Source organism: Cygnus olor, chromosome 28 (genome assembly GCF_009769625.2).
Source record: "Cygnus olor isolate bCygOlo1 chromosome 28, bCygOlo1.pri.v2, whole genome shotgun sequence".
Classification (NCBI taxonomy): domain Eukaryota; kingdom Metazoa; phylum Chordata; class Aves; order Anseriformes; family Anatidae; genus Cygnus; species Cygnus olor.
Window position 1 is genome coordinate 1,221,896 of NC_049196.1, and position 12,394 is coordinate 1,234,289.

The following is a 12,394-nucleotide window of genomic DNA, read 5'->3' on the forward strand; positions in this document are numbered from 1 at the left end:
TCACAGTCTCTGCGGCGCTGCTGGCTCGCGTGGATCCCCCCGTTTCTTCAGAGCTTGAATTCAGACCCACCTGGCTTCCAACTGTCTCGTCCTCTCGTCTCTCACCTTCCTCGTGGCACCGGCCGGCGCGCCGCAGGCCAGAGGGAGGGGAGGGCGCAGCAGCCCGGCGGCGCATCTCACGCTGGCAAACCGCAGCAGGGATGGGGCTGGGTGCGGGGAAGGCGCCGCTTCTCCAGGGAAACGTCTGCTCGGGTGTCTCACGTGGGTGGCGGTGCTCTCGGCGTCCAAGCTGACCCGAAAGCAGGTCCGGGGAGCAGCGTAGCAGCCCCGTCCTCACCTCTTGGCTACCGGAACGGAGCCGGGCACCCGGCCTGCCTCCTCGTCGGCCTCTGCCCCTGGAATTGCCTTTCTCGGAGGCCCTTCGTCGGGATCCAGACCTGGCCTCGCACCGCCGCGAAGCGAGGCGGTGTGGTGAGGGGGTCAGATCGTGGGCGTGTGTGGAATGGCTGCCCCCCGCCACCGCTGCAGGTTTTAGGGTTGAATTCATACTCGTGTGCTTAGGTCCGTAGCGTCGAGCAGCGGATTAATTCGGAGTGCCGCTTGTCGTGTTAGCTGGCTCCGGCGTTCCGTCTGGTCTTCCTTCTCTCTCCTTGGTTAATTCCTGTGGGGTAGGTCATTGCTCGGGAAGTTTCAGGAACTAAAACGTAATGGTTTACACACTTTATACTATGGGCAAGTCCTTTCTCTTGAACTTGTAGGTTTTCCAAGAAGTACCTGTGTCTGGATGAGGATGTGTCCCTGTAGAATATGAGCCATTATAGTGAAGAAGGGATTTCAACTAACGCTTACAACCGGTGTGTATATTTTCATTTCAAATAACACCCTCACACACTCCAGTAACACGGTTGCATGGACAAATCCAGCTTACCGTACGCAAAACCGGCACTGACAAAAGGAAATCCGTGGCCGCAAGCACACAAAGGGTGTTCGAAGGGCACCCGTCCCCAGTTCCCCCAGCGCAGAGCCCTGCGGAACGCGTGCTTTTCCTTTTGTTCCGTGCGACGGCCGCTTCACGCGAGTCCGTCCGTGTGGTCGCTGCTCCCCTCGCTCTCCGAGAAGAGGGAGAAGAGAGGCTCGGTTTGAGCGCAGCGTCTCTGGCTCCAGGCTGGAGTCTCGTGGGTTAGAAGCGTGAGGAAACGCTGCGGGTATCCCGCCCTGCCCTAGGACTGCGTTCTCCCTTTGGTGACAGCGTGGCGGGACAGCAGCCTCCTGTACCGACCCCTGTGAAGTTGGCTGAAGACACGGACGCCGTTTCGGCCCGCTCAGGGTAGCTCGCGTGCAGGCTTCTTCCGTCTCGCTGGGGAGTTGAGCGAGACCTCGGATCCCAGTGCCAAAAATCCCTTCGCCACCTGAGAGAGCGGCGGTGCCTCTTACACGGGGGTATCCCCGTGTGGCCTCCTGTGCTTTAAGCTGCCGGGTGGATCATCGGCGATGCTTCTCTGGTGGGGAACCAGGGCACAGGCTTCGCGTGGGACTCACGGTTAGGTCAGGCTGTGAGTGCCGCCCTGGAAACTCTCAACCACGACGCGGTGCTGACCTTTCGGTGCTGGATTTCCTTCTCATGGTGCTTTCTCGTCCTAAAACCGGCCCTGAGGGGAGTTCGTAGCTTTTAACCAGTCTGCTCTTTCTTTCCTTTTGCTGCTTCAGGATGTGTTTGGTGATGACTCTGAGGTATCCAAGGAATCTTCTGGCGTCAAGAAGCGGCGCATCCCGCGGTTTGAGGAGGTTGAGGATGAGCCTGAGGTTATTCCAGGCCCGCCGTCGGAGAGCCCTGGGATGCTGACCAAGCTACAGGTCAGTCCAACTGCTCTGTGTGACGCCAGCTCTGCCCCCAGAACCAGCGCTGCCCATCTCGGAGATCTCGAATCCTGATACAGTTTAATGTTTTCTTTGTTATCTTGGTTGGTATCACAAGCTGAGGAAGCAAACGGCGAGTTGCTTTTGCCTGTCCTTTGGTTGCTGCAGTTGCTGCCTGCGCTCTCTTCGCAGAGCTCACTGCCGCTTGTGCACGGGGCTAATGATAACGCGAAGTCTTCGAGTGGGGAAAGTTTGGATGTTCTCTTCGCACAAGCTGGAGTGAACGGGAAGGGGAAAGGGTCTTTGTAGGCAGTGCCGGCACTCTAAGATTCCTTTTCTAGAGCTGGAGGCCATCAGTTAAAGCAGTTTGATACGGCTCCGTTCTCGCTAAGCTGGTCTGCACGCATTTGCGACTGTCAGCGGGTGTAAAAAGGTGCTGGTGACCCCTTCACTCCTTCCGATAGAGCGAAGAAAAATTCACCGTGCGATTTTCTTTCCACAGATCAAACAGATGATGGAGGCAGCCACTCGACAGATCGAAGAGAGGAAAAAGCAGCTGAGTTTCATCAGTCCTCCGACGCCACAGGTACCTGCTGGAAGTAACGCGTTGGCGTGACCTGGATGTGCCAGCCCAGCTCTGTAACAAAATTTATTTCTCTGTCAACAGCCAAAAATTTCTTCTTCATCCCAGTCGGAACGTCTCCCCATCGGCAACACGATCCAGCCCTCCCAGGCAGCGACGTTCATGAACGACGCCATCGAGAAGGCGAGGAAAGCCGCCGAGCTGCAGGCCCGAATTCAGGCCCAGCTGGCTTTGAAACCGGGGCTCATCGGCAACGCCAACATGGTGGGGCTGGCCAACCTGCACGCCATGGGGATCGCGCCTCCGTGAGTAGCCGCTGTTCTTCCGAGCTCCGTAACCCTGACGGTCGTAGTGCCGGAGTGCCGGTGGAGGGTCTGCCCCAAGGTTTCTTCAGTGCTCCGTCGGTTCCCAGCAGTGCTTTAATGGTTGCTGAAGGAACAAATCTGTTAGAGAGGCGAAACGGAGGTTGCTCCGTCCCAGGGCAACGCTCTCCCAACTTCTGCGCACCAGATTTGAGTCCTTTCTGGCCGTGTAGATGAGTCTTAACAGTAGAAAGAAGCCTTTCACAAAACTTTCACAAAGTATAGGCTGGTCTGGTGCTTGCTGTGGAAATGTGGCTCTCGCTTCCTTCGAGTTACTGCTGTAGTCACGTTTTAATGTGGTGTCTCTGTCTCGCCATCAGGAAAGTGGAATTGAAGGATCAGACAAAGCCTACGCCACTGATCTTGGATGAGCAAGGCCGAACTGTTGATGCAACTGGTAAAGAGATTGAATTGACTCACCGCATGCCAACCCTAAAAGCAAACATCAGAGCTGTGAAGAGAGAGCAGTTCAAACAGCAGCTTAAAGAAAAGCCCTCGGAAGACATGGAGTCGAACACTTACTTTGACCCCCGGGTCTCCATAACCCCAGCCCAGCGTCAGAAACGCACCTTTAAGTTCCATGAAAAAGGCAAATTTGAGAAAATTGCCCAGAGGTTGCGAACGAAGGTATTTGGGGTCTTGCCATGCTAACTGACAGCACAGAAACGAGGGTTTGGTTTAGGAGGGGCGTTGACTCTCCTCTCCTGGGTTGTGAAAGGGAGCCCTGTTCACTTGAGTAAGAAGCTTTTGAGTAAAATCACCTGCAGCTTTTCTGTCAACGTCATTCCTGTTGAAAAGGTAGACATCCAAATAAGAACATGCTTAAAAAGCATTTTCAGATACCTCTCCTCACTTGGTGAAAGACAAAAATCTGGTGTTTTATTGAGTTTGTTTTTGACAAAAGACTGAAAATTTCCAAAGAGAATAGATCGTTTTCTGGCCAAGCCTTCTTTCTACAGAAGCGGTCACCTTAGAGGTGCAGATTTTAAAGGACCTTGGTAAACTGCCCGAGTTCCTGGGGAGAATGGGGAGAAGAGCTTAATTAGACAGAAAAGCCCAGGGACGTGCATCACAGGGATGATGATTTGCAACCCAGGGAGATGTTATTTTGGGATCGTTCCATGCTCCTATTAGGCTTGGTAATAAGACCAGTTTTTTGGCAAGTCTGTGAGCAGAAGCACTCCATCATCATCTTTTGTGTGGTTTCTTCTGTGGTCTACTTCAGCTTGCGTGCACCTGCTCTTTTATTATTATTTTTTTAAGCATACCGTGCTTATAAATGAATGCTGAATGACCTTTATGTGCCACTTTCCTCTCCTTTTTCTCAGGCTCAACTAGAAAAGCTGCAGGCAGAGATATCTCAGGCTGCCCGAAAGACAGGGATACACACTTCTACCAAGTTGGCTCTTATTACCCCTAAAAAGGAGCTGAAGGAGGGGGAGATCCCAGAGATAGAGTGGTGGGACTCGTACATCATCCCGAACGGCCTTGACTTGTAAGTAATTGACGTGCCAGGCTTTGTTCTGCTGCAGGAGGAAACTCGGGGGAGGTTTGGGGGGGTAACGTGGCGGTCTCTTGAGCACCTGGGCACGTCCGGCTGGACGAATCTGCTTGAGCTACTGAATTTCAACGACGCCCAACTCTCTCCTCTCTAGAAAAGGCGGAACGTCTTCAAAGAGAGATGAGTACTTCGGAATCACAAACCTCGTGGAGCACCCAGCGCAGCTCAACCCACCAGGTACTGCCCTGTAGCAGCCTCTCAGATTTAGCCAGTTCTGGTCAATTTTGCTGTTAAGCTAGACAAAAAATACTCCAAAAGGTTGATGTTAGGTGGGGCGAACCAGCACGCAAGCTCTCAGTTGTAATACTGCTGACCCGCGTGTCTCTTATCCCTGTAAGGAAAGAAGCCGTGTGAAGATAAATCTGAAAATTCTGTAAAAGTAGTCAAAATTGAGAGGGGAAAGTCTCCGTCTTGTTTTTTGGAAAGTTGTTATAAAACCTGTAGCGGTTACCAGTGGCTCGCATACCTTTTGGTAGCCTTCCCCTTGCTAGCTGGGTAGCGGTGCAGCTGCAAGATCTTCGTCTCTGGCAGGTCAGTTTTGACATCCTTGCCCTGAGGAAGGGACATAAAACAATAACAGAGAATTTTACTTTTCCGTATAAATGTGTGAACAGCAAAACTGTTTTCCTAGCTCAGTAGTCGGTGCAAACGACCCCTGCAATGCTACAGGCTGGTTTGTCAATGAAGTGTGGATATAACAGAGCATGTTACGAGTGTATCCCCCAGTAATGGATGCAGGTGATATTTTATGTTGCTTCTTCAAAGCAGATTCATGTTCATGTTGCCTTGTTTCTCTTCCCAGTGGACAGTGACACGCCGGTGACCCTGGGTGTTTATTTAACTAAGAAAGAGCAGAAGAAGTTACGGCGACAGACTCGGAGAGAAGCCCAGAAGGAGCTACAAGAGAAGGTCAGGCTGGGCCTGATGCCACCGCCAGAGCCCAAAGGTAAGGCTGCAGCAGGCAGGCTGCGTGCCAAGAGCCGGGCTAACACAGGCCCTTAGCTCTTAAACCAGCAGCCTGGGCCAAGCACGAATGGCAGACTGGTCTGATGGGAACCTCTCACAGCTCCTCTCTCATTTTCCTCGCAGTAAGAATTTCAAACTTGATGCGAGTGCTGGGGACGGAAGCTGTTCAGGACCCAACAAAAGTTGAAGCTCATGTCAGAGCGCAGATGGCAAAGAGACAGAAGTAGGTGGCACGTTGTGCATTTTTTTTTTGGTCCTTTTTAGGTGGAATTAGTGGTGGTGCAGCATTCATTCCTAGGGAACGAAATCCCTGAACAAAGAGCCGTGGGATTGTGTGTGTGTTGCTCTTGCAACCTGTTTCAGCTGTCCTGAGTGAGCTTCCCAAAGCCCTGCGCAGGGAGAATGGTCTGAGTGATCAATTCTTGGCACTAAGGAGTGACTTTGTGCCCCGTATTAAATGAGTTTCCTACCATGATGATGATTGGCATCCGAGTTGTTACTAATGAATGTGTTTAGGGAAGTGACCGGGGGAGAATTGGACTGGTGACTGGATTGAAAAAGCCTGTGTCCTTTTAATTCAGGCAGGTTAAGGCAGAATCTGAGTGGAAGTTGAAGCTGTTTTGGGATCCGTGGAACATATCCTTTGTTTAGGAATTGAAGGGTCCGTTTTGATGCTGTGACAGGTATGTTGTAGGCTGCGTTTCTGCTTATCGCTGTGTCTCTTTGTACCCAGAGCTCACGAAGAAGCAAACGCTGCAAGAAAACTAACAGCAGAACAACGGAAAGCGAAGAAGATTAAAAAGCTCAAAGAAGATGTCTCACAGGGAGTTCACATAGCTGTGTACAGGTGAGTGCCGGGCTGCGTGCTCTTGATAGATGTTTGTGCACGTCTCTGTTTTGTAAATAAAGCTGAGAAATGCCCTATAGAAACGTGCTACTGGAGAGGAGTGTCCTTCAGGAGCAGTACCGTGTACCTGATCGGCAGATTTCCATTGAGCATTAAAGAATCTCAGTCTGTAACAGTTGGATGCTCTCCATTCACGCTGTCCCAAATAAATGTCAGCTAACCCTGTCCTTCCTTCATCCTGTTACAGCCGAGTAGTAAAAATGCATGTCAGGGTTGGAGAACTTCAGCTGGGATTGAAGTTTCTGATGAGGAGACTGTTTTACTGGGATATCAGAGGTAACTTGATACGTTGCTGTTCAGAAATGTTAGGAAATTTTCAAGATCTAAATGCAGCTTGAATAGGAAAGGATAGACGCAGCCTCTCTGAGCAGTCTGATTACAAGCATATATGATTTGGAAGCGGAAGTAAAGCCCTACATCTCCGAGGAGCTGGAGGCAGGAAACATTGGACCCAGTTGAGGAAGGGTAGGGAGTGCTTGGACCGATGGTAATAGCTCTGTTTTTCCACAACCTGTTGTTCTTTATCCCGTTTTCAGGGTCCGAAACCTGAGCAATCCAGCAAAAAAATTCAAAATTGAGGCGAACGCTGGCCAGCTGTACTTAACAGGCGTGGTGGTTCTACACAAAGATGTCAACGTGGTCGTAGTAGAAGGAGGTGAGGGCTTGGGAGGCAGGCTTTTGGTCGCAGCGTGATGTTCAAAAGCTTGCCTCTAGCGACAATTATACCTGCATGTGAAAATAGCTGACTGAGGGTTATGGAAAAACGAGGAAGTAAGGAGGCACTTTGAAACTCCCTTAATTACTGTTATAATGGGGTTAGCGCTGACTGCAGAGAGCGCTGTAATCCAGTTAGAAAATCCAGTACATTCAATACATTTGATGCTGAAGGAAAAATGCACCTTAGATTTAGATCCTTGCATCCGCTCAGAGCAAGGAGGGCCCCGGCTCAAAGCCTGGTGCGTTTTCTCACAGTTTGCACAGTTCTAAGCATTTTTGCAAGGTGTTGAAGAGCCTGTTTGGTAGCAGGAAATCCTGAGGCGGCCAAGAGCTAAGTGCTGTGCCAACGGCCTTGAGAAGGCCAGTGGGCACTGCTGTGTTTGTGGCGGCCGTTGGTTTCTGCTGCTTTCTAGAATCTCCTAAAAACTGAAGGTTAAGGAACGATGTGAATGTGATTCTGACTTTTCCCCAGGCCCGAAAGCACAGAAGAAATTCAAACGTCTTATGCTTCATCGAATAAAATGGGATGAGCAAACATCAAACACAAAGGGAGAGGGTAAGTGTAAAGGTCTGTGGGGAAGGGGGTGGCAGGAGATCATCTCGTAGCCATCGGGAGGAAAAGCTTTTCTGGAGTTTTGCTAAGGAGACCGGTTTTAACTGAAATGCAGCACTCTGTAATGAACACACCAGTGCTGGAAGGGGGAAAAAAATGTCGGGGTGTGCATTTGTGGAGAATGTCTTGCAATTCCCGAGTGTTCCTGGTGTGTTGTATAGAAGCTGGGGGGGCAGATGGTCACTGGGAGCAGGCCTGGGGTACCAGGTAACCATCAGACTTTTGGGGTTTGACGAGGCAGACGCTCAAGACGGCAGCTGTAAATGCCGCCATCGTGCAGCAGAGGGGGGTGGAAGGGGCCGGTGAAGCAGCAGCGGGACTGCAGGACTAGAATTTGCTTTTTTTTCTTTTTCCAGATGACGATGAGTCTGATGAGGAGTCTGTTAAGAAAACAAACAAATGCTCTCTGGTTTGGGAGGTGAGTAGCAGTTCTGTTCTAATCTGATTTCTTGGGGATTTGAGCGGGGCGGAAGCTAACCCTGTCTGAGAGAGCAGCTGAGGTTGAAACGATCAAATCGTTCTGCAGCTTTGTATCAAACGACAATCTATAGAAGTAAACAAAAACATCTACAGGTTCTTTCTGTATGCATTTCTTGAACTGTAGTAGAATTATGAGTATCTCCTCTGCAGTGTAACCTGTGCTTGTGCAAGAAGCTTATCACTTGTTAACCTGGGAGAACATTTATTCCCAGGTTCCCCAAGGGGTTCGGAGCGTTATTTCAGTTACTTTCCCCCAAAGATGTATTGAGAAGTGTCCCGTTTCTCCTTCCAGGGCACAGCAAAGGATCGCAGCTTTGGCGAAATGAAATTTAAGCAGTGCCCCACTGAAAACATGGCACGGGAGCACTTTAAAAAACACGGCGCAGAGCACTACTGGGACCTGGCTCTGAGCGAGTCCGTGCTGGAATCCACAGACTGAGGGTGCTGCTGCCCCGGCACCCCTCTTTGTTTGAGAACAATACCTCGTGGGAACTTGGACAAACCCCTTCCTCCCCTCCGGTCTCCACAGTACAGCGCATACGATTAAAGAAATATTTTTTAAAACAAATCAGTTACACGTTTCCTGGATAAATTCAGCTCTTGGAGATTGCAGTGCAAACCTGCTGGGCGGTGGCATCCAGCAGCCACACCGGCTGCGCTTTAGTGTCTCTTACCTTCTCTGGAAAGAATTGTTTGGGGGTTAGAGGGGAGAAACAGTTTTCAAAGATGTCTTTAGTCCTTAGGGAACGAGCCTGCGGTCTCAGAGTGAGGTACGAGTGCCTCTGCACGGGGCTGGGAGGTGCGAGGGCACCGGGCAGGGTACGTGGTGCCATGGGGAGACGCGCGGCACAGCCCGCGGGCTGAGGGCGCAGGGGAAGGAGCACTTGGCGTTTGTAAAGCAGAGTAGGAGACGGGGACTTAGCCCACATCCTATATTTCAATAATAAACTTGTTTTTTTTTAAAAGCTGAAGCTGTGGCAGTTGATGTGAATTTCTGGCAGGGCGGGGAGCAGCGGGGCTGGGGCTTTTTGCCCTGGTGTTTTAACCAAAGCCTGACCCTGTGAGGGACCTGAGGCGATTCAGCCCCCGGGGCCGGGGCTGGGCAATGCGTTGTGGAGACCGGTAAGGCTCCCGGTAGGGCACGGCTCCCCGGTAAGGCAAGGCTCCTCGGTAACCCGGTAAGGCACGGCTTCCTAGTAAAGCCCCCCGGTAAGGCAAAGCTTCCTAATAAGGCTCTCCGGTAAAGCTCCCCGGTAAGACTCCCCGGTAAGGCACGGCTCCCCGATAAAGCTCCCCGATAGATAAGGCTTGGCTTCCCGGTAGGGCTAGGCTCCCCGGTAAGGCTTCCCAGTAAGCCTCCGTTTCCCGGTAAGGCTCCCCGGTACGGCTCAAATCCCCGGTCCAGCTTCCCTCAGCGCCCCCCCCCGCCCCCCTCCTCCTCCCCTCCCGCCCCGGCGGCGGCCATTTTGTGCCGCGGGGCAGGCCGGGAGCCCCGCGTAGGAGGCGGGCGGGCGGGCAGGGGTGCGCAGAGCGCATGCGCAGCGCGTGAGGGGACGGAGCAGGGGGGCGGGGGGGGGGGCGCCGTGTGAGGGAGCCTGGCACAAAATGGCGGCGGGGGGGCGGGCGCTGCGCTCGGGGGGGGCCGCGGCCGAGTGACCGGGTCCGCCGCCTCCTCACCGCATCCGCGGCCGGGGGGGCTGCGGGGGGCCGGGGCCGGGCCCCCTCCGGCCGCCGAACCCCGTCGTTGAGGCGGCTTCGTTATCCGCTGCCTCTCCCCGCCGCGTCGGTGCGGGCCCCGGCGGTGTTTTTGCCCCCTTCCCCCCCGCCCCCCCTCCCCCCGGGGCCTGAGGGGGTAAAAGGGGCGGCTGCGGCCCCCCCCCCTCACGGCGGGCAGCGGCCGTTGAGGCTCCGCCGAGCGGCCGAGGCCCCGCCTGGGCGAGGAGGGCAGGAAGATGGCGGCGGGCGGCGGCGGCAGGGCCTCGTCGTCTTCCTCCTCCTCTTCCTCGGCCGCCTCCTCGTCGTCGTCGTCGGCCGGCGCCCTGGAGGCCTCGCTCGACAGAAAGCTGCAGGCGGTGACCAACACCATGGAGTCCATCCAGGGCCTCTCCTCCTGGTGCCTGGAGAACAAGCGGCACCACAGCACCATCGTCTACCACTGGATGAAGTGGCTGCGGCGCTGTGAGTGCGGCCCGGGGGCGGGGGACGCCCCTTCCCCTCCCTCTTTCCTCTCCTGGGGGCTCCCACCCTAAAAAAAATCCCGAGGGTTGGGGGTCCTGAGGGGATGGGGGGAGCCCTGGGGGTAACGGGGCCTCGCTGCGGGCTCGGCATTCGTGTCCTTGGGCGGGCTCAAGGGGGTCCCCGTGCTGATGGGGGTCCCCAAATTGGCAGGGTCCCCAAGGTGCCGGGGTCCCCACGTGAACACGAACGCAGATCGGGGTCCCCAGCCCCACGTTCCAGCCCCGGCGGCTCGCCCCGTGGTCTCCTCGGGCCGGTCGGGGCGTGCAGGTGCGCCTGGGCAGGGGGCAGCTCGGCGGTGGCACCGCTTTGCCAAAGTCCAGGGCCTCCTGCGGGGCTCGGTCGCGTCCAGCTGGGGGAAGGAGGAGGAGGTCTTGGAGCCGTGGGGTCGTGCCCCAGGTTTCCGACCTAATCCAGGGAGCGAGCTGCAATCTGGCGTTCTCTGAGGCGTGATTGCCCAGAAATATTCCGGCGTCGCATAGCTCCTGGGTAAGCTTTCTGCTTAGAATCACGTATCTGTGCTTTTTTTCTTTTTTTTTAAAAAAAAAAAAAAAGTGTTGTTGTACCTGCTGTACCTTGGGCCTCCGGAATCCGGCCCGCGCTCGCTTCGGTTGTTCCGGTGCGTTGTTTTGAGAGGTGCGTGGGGAGATGTGCTCAGCGCGGGGCTAAGGCATCGTCACCGTCCTGATCCCTGGGACGAGCAGTCTGCCAGAGGCATAAATAAGAAATGAAAGTGCTGGGGGTCAAAGCTCCCCTTTGGCAAACGCCAGCAGCAGGCACGGCGCTGACCCGGGGGAGGGAAATGTTTTCCCAAGCCTAAATAAGGCTGAGTTCTCTCTCCCGCTTCGCCGCTGCGTGAATGTTTGGTGCGTTGAGGGAGCCGAGGCGAGCTTTGTAGGGATGTGGAGGTGATGGTACCGAGGGCTGAGCGCAGCTGAACAACCTCCAGCTCCTGCTCCGTGCTCGGGGACGTGCGGAGCGGCCACCGCGAGCCTTTTGGCTCCTCGTCCTGGGATCCCCGAGCATCTCGCCGTGGGTCAGGCTCAGCGTGACCCGGCTCCGAATTTCCTGCCTGCATCTCAGGGCAGGCTTTCGCTTGGCCTGGGCCCTCGCTTCCAGCGCTTGTCAGGCACAGCCCTGCTCTTTTTTCTTCTTCAGAGCTTCCATCCCGCTCGCTCGCGGCGTTGAGACCCTTCCCCAGACCCCGTGGCCACGGCGTTCGTCTTTCCGCACCCAGCGACGTCCTTCTGCACAGCTTCTCCGCTCCAGAGAGCTTCCAAAGCCCCTTTTCTACCCCACGCTCGTGACGCGGCCCCTTCCTCTCATTTGTACTCCTTTATTAGCCTTTATCTCGTCCCCAGGTTCATCAAAAGTCATTTAATTGCTCTCATTTGGAGGCTGGTGCTCTGCTCCTGCTCTGCCAGCTCCTGGTCGCCGCCAAGCCGTTGGCTCCCCCCGACCCGTCGGGACCGACGTGGGCTTTTCTTTGTTATTGTTATTTTTTCTTTTGTTTTATTTTCATACCGGCGACTTCAAGGCTGCCCTCGTGCAGCCCTGGCGGTGCTTGAGCTGCTCGGGTCCGTCTCCCCCCTGCCGTGGGCAGACACCCTGAAGGCATTTCGGTTCTTTCGTGCGGCTTTTCTGTGACAGCAGCCACCAGCCCGCGCTGCTGGGCCTTGCTCGGGGGGTGGTTTCGTCCTCCTGGGGGGATTTTTGGTAGGAAAACGGAGCGCCGTGGGCAGGACGAAGAGGGGACGAAATGGGGGAAACGAAGCGTTCAGCCCGTGAGGCTGCGTGCCTGTTCGGGGGCACGGATCCATCGTGGGTTGTCCCCCTTCCTGGGTTCAAATCCCCGCGTTGTGTTGTTCGGTGAGGAAGTTTCTTAGCACGTGGACCGGGCTCCCTGCGCTACGACAAAAGGTTGGGTGAAATAATTGACTTTGGAACTGAACGTGAGCAAGATAAAAGTGGCCTGGTAAAAGCCATGACTCTTGGGGACTGTTACAAGCCCTTGCAGCGCTAACAAAATGAAAGGGAAGGGGTTAAACGTGATTATTCTTAGAAAATCGTGCAATTCCAGAGCTTCAGGGGCCGTACGAGCCCCGCGCTCCAG

The 12,394-nt window shown here is 54.5% G+C and overlaps 2 protein-coding genes across 4 annotated transcripts in view; both read left to right on the forward strand.

The window, feature by feature from the left end:
- RPRD2 (regulation of nuclear pre-mRNA domain containing 2) overlaps nt 1-12,394 on the forward strand; it is a 30,863-nt gene that overhangs the window by 5,553 nt on the left and 12,916 nt on the right. For 2 of the 3 annotated variants that reach the window (XM_040538893.1, XM_040538895.1), the window contains exons 2-3: nt 790-792; nt 9,641-10,224. In XM_040538893.1, the coding sequence (XP_040394827.1) occupies nt 9,999-10,224 (226 nt within the window). In that variant the 5' untranslated portion in view covers nt 790-792; nt 9,641-9,998. Of the gene's footprint in view, nt 1-789; nt 793-9,627; nt 10,225-12,394 lie in introns of those variants that run through there. The other variant, XM_040538894.1, reaches the window with a different exon arrangement.
- Nucleotides 795-9,013, forward strand: PRPF3 (pre-mRNA processing factor 3). The gene is made up of 14 exons (XM_040538919.1): nt 795-854; nt 1,708-1,854; nt 2,360-2,443; nt 2,525-2,745; nt 3,123-3,429; nt 4,131-4,297; nt 4,458-4,540; nt 5,166-5,309; nt 5,453-5,552; nt 6,063-6,176; nt 6,773-6,891; nt 7,426-7,509; nt 7,923-7,984; nt 8,339-9,013. The coding sequence occupies exons 2-14, from the start codon at nt 1,837-1,839 to the stop codon at nt 8,483-8,485; spliced, it is 1,650 nt and encodes a 549-aa protein (XP_040394853.1). The 5' UTR covers nt 795-854; nt 1,708-1,836; the 3' UTR covers nt 8,486-9,013.

Coding starts and splice junctions, on each gene's coding strand:
- PRPF3 (XM_040538919.1), top strand. Junction 2,444..2,524: donor TCAGTCCTCCGACGCCACAG/GTACCTGCTGGA, acceptor CTCTGTCAACAG/CCAAAAATTTCTTCTTCATC. Junction 5,553..6,062: donor CAGATGGCAAAGAGACAGAA/GTAGGTGGCACG, acceptor CTTTGTACCCAG/AGCTCACGAAGAAGCAAACG.